Genomic DNA, 7,786 nt, shown 5'->3' with positions numbered 1-7,786 from the left:
TCTGGGTTAGTATCATCTTCATTTTTCGAGACAACAACTTCAGCTCAATTTGTAATTCATTTGAAAAAATTTCCTTTTGAATTTCATTTTAGGATTAATGGACTCGGGTGCTTCAGACTCCTCTCCGAAAAAAAGCGTTCTTTTTCGGATCCGATTTTCTACCTCAGGCCTAAAATCGTTAATTAAATCCGTATCTATAGCGCATACTTTAGCTTCTGAAATATATTTAGCGAACGAAACTTCGGAATTACGAGAAATCAAAAATTCAGTTGTTTTTTTTAACACATTATCAGCTGATCTCACATCCATGCTCTGTGATTGTAATAATTTGCTCGTACAATTTATTTCTGATAGAACATCTTGCCAGATTATTAGACGGCAAATAAATTCAAAACTGTCTAATTTTGATGCGATTGATTCAGCTGTTATGCGTGTAAGTGCATCTTTTTCCAATTGAACGACTTCTTTTGACGCTGAATAAATGCCTTTCAATCCGCTTTTCAAAGCACTAACGGCATTAACATGGCTTTCCCATCGTATATCACTTTATGATTTCACTGTCAATTTATAACACATGGATATGAATATATGCCAACGCTTTGGCGATCTTGAGAAAAAATTGTAAATTGTTTGGATGGTTGAAAAAAAATTAATAATTTTAATAGCTCCTTTTACTGCATCAACAACAACAAAATTTAAGGAGTGGCAGACACATGCAATGAAGAAAGCCCTTGGATTTATGTTTGTAATATGAGCCTGAACACCGTTTATTTTTCCACGCATATTGGCTCTATTATCGTAGCCTTGACCACGAAGATTCATAATTGATAAGCCATTTTGTGTCAAAAAAGTTAATATTTCTTACGTCATCTTCGCTGCAGTTGAATCCAAAATGTTAATAAATTCCAAAAAAGTTTCTTTAACTTCCACACTAGCATTATTACCTTTAGTTAATTTTGTTATGTGGACGTAACGCAGAACAATTGACATTTGTTCTTTATGGCTGGCATCAAGTGTATAGTCTACAATAACGGAAAAATACATTGCATTTTTTACCATTTTCAAAATATTATCCTTTGTAGCTTTAGCGATCAATAGAATAATTTTTTGCTGGACATTTTTTCCCAAGTAATGAGGCTTTTTTGGATTTTCTCCTGCTCGTTTAACATGTTTCTCTAACACCGTATCAAACTTTGAAAACAATTCAACAAATTTAAAAAATTTACCATTATTTTCGGTGAATATTCTGTCTGAAGTTCTTCTAAATGCAATATTTTCTGAGGCTATCATTAAAATAATTGAGATTATTTGCTTAAGCACTTCATCCCAATGTTTCAGTCAAGTATAATTTATTAGCCAGACAATCGGCGGCTTGACCACAAGAAAGCCGTTTTTTAAGCTCAATCCACTTTCCATAGCAGTGAAAATGCTCAGTACTTTGCTCATATCTTTTTAAAATTATTGTTATGTGGCCCCAATCATTTGTTCCTCCTTTTGCTAAGGCAAATTCATCGCTACTAAATATTTTACAACAAAAACAGAATACCCGATCTACTTTGGATGAATATGCAAGCCAAGTTCTTTTAAATAATTCACAATTTGCTGTTTTTGGATGAAAATGTATTTTGTTAAACGATCGGCGCAAACTGTCTTTTGGGTACTGGTTTATATTAGCTTGTATTGGACCTTTGGAAGCTATGTTTTGAATTTGCGAATTATGCCAATTTTCTGGCCAATCCGTTATTTTACAAAAATCATTACAGCTAGATATATTTTCAGCAATTTTTTCTACCTCATTGTTTAAATATTCATCTTGATAAGCTGTACTAGTGCATGGACTTAATTCAACATTAGCGTTAGTTTTGTCAGTTTCAAATAGAGACCTCTCACTACTTACAATATATTCATCATACTCACGCTCATGTGTAACGAGTTATTTAACTATCTTATCAGAAATATCTTCATTTTGCCTAACATGCAGAAGGCTGTTCAACATTTTTTGATTTTTAAATTGCTCTTTCAGCCTATTTTCCCTATTTTGTTTATTTTGCCAACCAGACAATTTCCGTTTCCGATCCATGTTACAGCAAGTAATTTTTAATATTTAATTTTTCAGTATTATAATTCAAATTCACTTGCAGTGAGTTTATGATTCAAATTCACTTATAAAATTTAAATTCCTTTCCAAAGTGTGAAAATGAAAATTAACTGACAACACTTTTATGTGGTGCTGAAAATACAATACTTACTTATCTAAATTTTGAAAAAATAGAAATTAGGATTCCTTTGGTAATAAAAATTCGTTTGGAGGCGCCTTTTCATTTATAAAAAAAGGAAAAAATTACTTTACAAAAATTAAAAACTAAAAAAATATAATTTCATATTGTATAAAATTTATATTTCATATAATCTTGTAGGCGCCTTTATATTTTCGGCGCCTGTGGCGCCTGTGTGCATTGCACACTTCGAGTACACTTCGAGCCGGGCCTGCATATACTTGATCACTAAAATGTTCCTTAAGGTTGCAGAACTCCTGCTTAATTAAAAAAAAATCATCAAGCAGAAAATTACATAATTCTTTAAGCAGAATTTCTTGGAATTCTTGGGAATGTTATATTTCATTTTTTGTTTTGTTTCTTGGGAACAAATAATGCATTCGTTGTGTTATGATGTGTTTTTCATCAACAGATTCTATGTGTAACTTTAAATCTATTGCCAGCTTCTGATAAAAGATGGCTTGATTAATTAAAGGCTGATTTCTTTTTTTTTTCCTAATATATTCACGTATTGGAAAATACCATTTTCAATGGCCAGTTTGACTTCAGAAACCTTAGGGACTCGTCCAAATTTTTTTCCTTTGAAGATAGATATGAGACCAGAGATTGCATGAGAAATTTAAGAATTTTTTTTTTTCTCCAAACATCTTTGCTTCCAACAGGGAACCACTAAGTTGCTTGCAACCCTGACGGGCTGCAAGCAACCACTAAGCAACCACTAATTAGAGTTGGAAGTTACTGGAAGAGAAAAGATGAAGATTGTAGAGCAAGATAACGATTGACAGACAACTTAAGGGATTGCAAATTATTACATAAATCAGGAAAGCAGTATGAAAGAATCGAATTCCAAAGGACTGATGTTCAAGGTAAAAAACTAGACGAATAAGATTTTTTGGAGCACTTAGGAACAGTCACAAAAAAAGGATGAAACTTAATTGAATGACAAGTAACACGAGAATGAATTTTAGTAGATGGCACAAGAGATGCTAGCCCATTAGAGCAGTGAAATAATATGCTTGCAAGTTTCTGTGCAAGGCTTTGAGTCCCATGTTGGATCAATTAAAACATTTTTGAAATGCAAATGTAACGATTTAAATTTGAATAAAACAACCTAAACAGTTCAAAATGAGAACTTGCCCAGTGAAAACAAATTTTAAATGCTGCAACAGAAAGCTATTTATGGTTTTTTGAAAACTGAGTGCTGTACAAAGTATATTGTTTAGTATATTGTTAGATAAATAAGAAACTAAAAAACCTCGATGATTAGGACAGTTCAAGACCTGAATTACAATTTATGCATTACTGCATTCAACTTTTGTAATTCCACAAATATTTTAGTTTAAAAATCTTCAAAAGCATTATTTAAATGGTCAATAGACAGTTCTGTCTAAAGATTAAACCTTATTGTTGAAATGAGGTGGTAATTCAACATAGCAACCCCTTTTTGTTTTCCTAGATCAACTATCCTAAAATACAGGTGTGTCTAGTGGTTGTTCAAAATTAATAAGATAGATGGCTCTTCAGAACATTTGGGTTAAATAACTACAAATATTGACAATTTTTCATAACTGAAAAAGTGTAGGCTTCCTGGATACAATATAGACTTACTCGCACCCAGATAAAAAATAATACCTTATAGTTTTCCTAAACATTATAGAAAAATTGTTCAAAAACCATAGAAAAAAAACCTTTTTACTGGAGAAAATTAGTTATAAGGTTTAATAAATAGATAAAATAGTCTTTCTTTACATAGATCAGAAGCAAATAATTTGCTACGCGCTACAAGTTTTAAAAATGTTGCAGAGTTTTCAGAAAAATTAGGAAAAATTTTTTAAAAAGTATAGTTTTAGTTCTGACATCTAAATAAAATTTAGAACTAAAAATGGTGTTGAATAATTAGTTGAATTTACATTAAATATTCAAAGAACTTTTCATAAATTTGGTAAAAAAAAGTTTCTTTAAATTATCGCATAATATTTTTTTAGAGAATTCAAAGAATTTTTTAAAAATTTTGCTTTGAAGTTGGAGTCATATTTTGAAAATTTCAACGATAGGAGTTGGTACTTTTTTTATGACTCCACACCCCGGTTACCATCTTTGGTATATCATTCTATATTGTGATTATCATCTTCTATTCTTGGGGGAAAAGATTGTTTCCTAATTGAACTTACTAATTTTTTTTTTTTTTTTCCATGAAGAAACTGCATGTTTCACAATTTTTAGAACTTACACATCAAGATAATTGAGCAGATTATCGAGTTTTAACTATATTTGCTATGTTTCTATTTTATTTCAGTAAGTTTACATACTTTTTGCATGTTGGACATATGCCTGTATAAATTAAGTTTGTTTTAAAATTATTTTTAGAAAGTAATGAAAAAATTGTATTAATAATTCATAAAATGGAATATACCTGTTGGATAACTGTACACAGATATTGAATATTCAGGTTTTGCATAAATTATTATTTAATCCTTTAATAAATTTGTAACTTGATTACATTTTAGGCATTTCTTGAAACAACAGCAGCAAACCATTTTCTGATTCAATAAATGGTCTCGTTTTTCTACTGTTTTGTTAGAACCCTGATTAGGCATTTTTTAATAGAGTAAATCAAACAAGCTTTTATTATCAACAGTAACCAAACAAATATTAGGATTTGCTACATTCTAATATTATATTAAACAAAAAATGTACTAAATAAAGTCAACAAAATGGCAACATTACTACTGGAAACATTTTTAACAAAGCATTTTAAAAAGCTTCTTTAAATTTTTATATATGGTTCATTGACAATAAACATCTAAAGATGATCAAAATCTAAAAGCCTGCAATACTGGATAAGCTATATCATAGTTTGATGATTAACTTTTTATAAGGAAAAGCTTAACTTTACAACTCTGACCCCTTCCCCTTTCATACAAAAATTTACAAAATTTTAAATTTATTTTTTTCAAAAACGTCTACTTTTTGAATTTTAGGCTTCAAGATCCTGAAGTGTCACTTATAAAAGTTCCATTAAAATATTTTGGGAACTCTGACCTAAAACGTATTTTTTTTTTATGTGTGTGTTATTTAAGTACAACTTTACCATTTTGTGAAAAACTTATTGAACAATTTTAGAAAGAAATAATAGGTGGCGAAAAACAAACTGGACATCTAGAAAGTCTCATCAATTTTGTCGCAGTAGTTGGTGACTACCTAAACAGATGTATGACAAAATTTAGACTGCATGTGTCATTTGAAAGATTAAAAAGAAGATCCCTTGATCTACCTATGTCAGAATCATTTTAAAAAGTTTATAATTGGTTAGAAGAGATCACAGATAGTGAGTTGTGCACATTGAATCAACTTAATGAGAAATTCCAACTTTATGAGAAGCTGTACCAACTTAACGGAAATGATGAAAATATATATAGTGCGGTTAGGGCTGTTTCAAGTAACTTAAGTACTTAAGTAATTGTTTAAACAAATCAAGTGCTCAGGTAAATTTTTATTACATAAATAAAATCAAGTAATTTTTTTAATTTAACTAAATCAACAGAAAATTGATACTTTATATAAATTTGCATAAAAGTTGTCCAACTTTCAATTTTGAACCAAAAATTAAAGTATTTTAACTTTTAGTTTAAATTTGTATTATTTCTTGGTTTTGTTTTTAATATATTTTCCAAAAAAAGGTCATAGTTTAGACTATCCAAATAAAATGTAAGTTATAAATTATAAGAAATTATAGCAGGATTATATGTATTTATGCCTTTCTTATGATCTTAAAGATCCTAAAGCATCAACAGTTAAATGTAAAACCTCCAATGTTGAAACTAAAAAGTCTTTACGAAAAAAAGAATTAGACTGAAGAACTTCACCATTTCTTGCTCAAAACTCTAATTTAATAAAAAACAAGGCTTATTTAAATGTTTTTGATTGCATCAAAAAAACAAATGACTGAATTTGAAGGATCAAATGTCCGTCTAAAAATGCTTTAATTTTGCGCTGTTTTTTAAAATTTTTATAAGCATCATCAATTGTTACAGAAAGATGCTTTAGTGCTCTGAACTTTTTTTTATTACAAATTTGAGAACATATTTGATTTATAAATTGATAGAAATTTTAAGTTTTCAGCTTTCTATCTTGAAATTTAATTAGATTATGATTTGTTATACCTATATAGTAGTACTACATCACACAAAAATGTAATATTATGTAATTTTTCATTGTTTGGAAAATAACTAAAATTACTTAAAATTACTTAAGTTACTTAAGTAATTTGAAAAAAGATACCTAAAATTACTCTAGTAATTTTTTTCCATTACTTGAACACTCCTAAGTGCAGTTATACACAAAGCCGTGGCAATGCTAACAGAATGTGAAATAGAAGCAAGCAATTAACACAAAGAAGTTTAGTTAGCAAGACATGCAAAGGCCTTTTTAGACTGTAAAAAATTTGTTAAATGGTTAAGGAAAAGAGTTTGTATATTAAGATTTGCTCTAAGGGTCTTGTCTATCTTTTTCACAATTTATATCATCATTTGAAATGATGGTATAAATTGTAATAAAGCTGGATAAGTAGAGTTAATAATCCATAACAAGTGAGACAGCTTAGTTATCACTAAAGCTAAGATCAGGCATCGAGACCGAATAAAACCAATGATTGCATGGCATAATGTAATAAAACTGGGTAGCTCCATATATGTTAACCCAACCATTCTGTTCACAAGACTTGCTGTAATTACTCTGTTTTTATTGAACAATATTTAGTTATGAGTTGACTACCACTCCTCGGGCGTTATTTAAAAATAGATTGATAAGAAAACCAGATACATCATCACTGCAGAAAGGACTTTTACCTAATGAGGCTCAATGCAAAATAAATAAAAGCAAAATTCATCAGATTTGCAATTGATGGGGGAGCTTTGATACATTGGGTAAGATAGGTAGAAGGATTAAAATTCAGCGAAATTTTCAAGTTGTACTTAACATACATCAAACCCAATTATGGTGCAGTTTGTGTCGTCTTTGATGGATATGAAACTTTTTCAACTAAATCAAATGAGCATGCAAGAAGGAAAAGTTCTCACCTGATCAATGTGCTGAGGATAATACATTGCTGTTTGGCAAGAAGTGATTTTTATTAGCCGTACAAAACAAAGGTCAATAAACTGCTAGCGCAACATCTTGCAGGGAACAAAGTACATATATCCTCATGTGATGCTAATACAAAAATTGTTTCAACCGTTTTACAGCTAGCATCAAATAGCAAAGTTGTAGTTGCAGCTGATGACACTGATATAGCTGTTACGCTTTTGCATTATTCGAGAGAAAACATGTTCAATGTCTATTTTAATTAAATCAAAGAATTAACTCACACAATCAGCAAGTTTAAAGAGCACTTATTATTTGTACATGGATTGTCAGGGTGGGATACCATCTTTGCAACATAAAAAAAAGGAAAACCCAGCTTTTTATGTCTTCTAAGAAAATCTAATGAGTTCTTGAAAATATCACAATTA

General features: G+C 29.8%; 2 protein-coding genes across 2 annotated transcripts; both read right to left on the bottom strand.

Moving 5' to 3' along the window:
• Window positions 1–39: 39 nt before the first annotated feature.
• LOC136078899 (uncharacterized) lies at window positions 40–1,290 on the bottom strand. Its single transcript, XM_065794716.1, has 2 exons — window positions 866–1,290; window positions 40–544 (listed from the first exon to the last, which is right to left on the bottom strand). Exons 1-2 carry the CDS (start codon window positions 1,288–1,290, stop codon window positions 40–42), a joined length of 930 nt encoding a protein of 309 aa, XP_065650788.1.
• Window positions 1,291–1,321: 31 nt separating this feature from the next.
• On the bottom strand, window positions 1,322–7,381 carry LOC136078898 (zinc finger MYM-type protein 5-like). The gene is made up of 2 exons (XM_065794715.1): window positions 7,355–7,381; window positions 1,322–1,918 (listed from the first exon to the last, which is right to left on the bottom strand). The coding sequence occupies exons 1-2, from the start codon at window positions 7,379–7,381 to the stop codon at window positions 1,322–1,324; spliced, it is 624 nt and encodes a 207-aa protein (XP_065650787.1).
• Between the last annotated feature and the right edge of the window lie 405 nt (window positions 7,382–7,786).

The sequence above is a fragment of the Hydra vulgaris genome, chromosome 03, assembly GCF_038396675.1.
Source record: "Hydra vulgaris chromosome 03, alternate assembly HydraT2T_AEP".
NCBI lineage: Eukaryota > Metazoa > Cnidaria > Hydrozoa > Anthoathecata > Hydridae > Hydra > Hydra vulgaris.
Note: the sequence above shows the minus strand (reverse complement) of the source record. Positions and strands in the feature narration are given on the sequence as shown.

Excerpts from the sequence above, each read along its gene's own strand:
- LOC136078899 (XM_065794716.1), bottom strand. The coding sequence starts at position 1,290 with ATGATAGCCTCAGAAAATATTGCATTTAGAAGAACTTCAGACAGAATA. Across the intron at positions 545-865 it reads TCAACTGCAGCGAAGATGAC|TGATATACGATGGGAAAGCC; the intron begins GTAAGAAATATT and ends GAAATCATAAAG.
- LOC136078898 (XM_065794715.1), bottom strand. The coding sequence starts at position 7,381 with ATGTATTATCCTCAGCACATTGATCAG. Across the intron at positions 1,919-7,354 it reads ATCCTCAGCACATTGATCAG|CGTGAGTATGATGAATATAT; the intron begins GTGAGAACTTTT and ends GTTACACATGAG.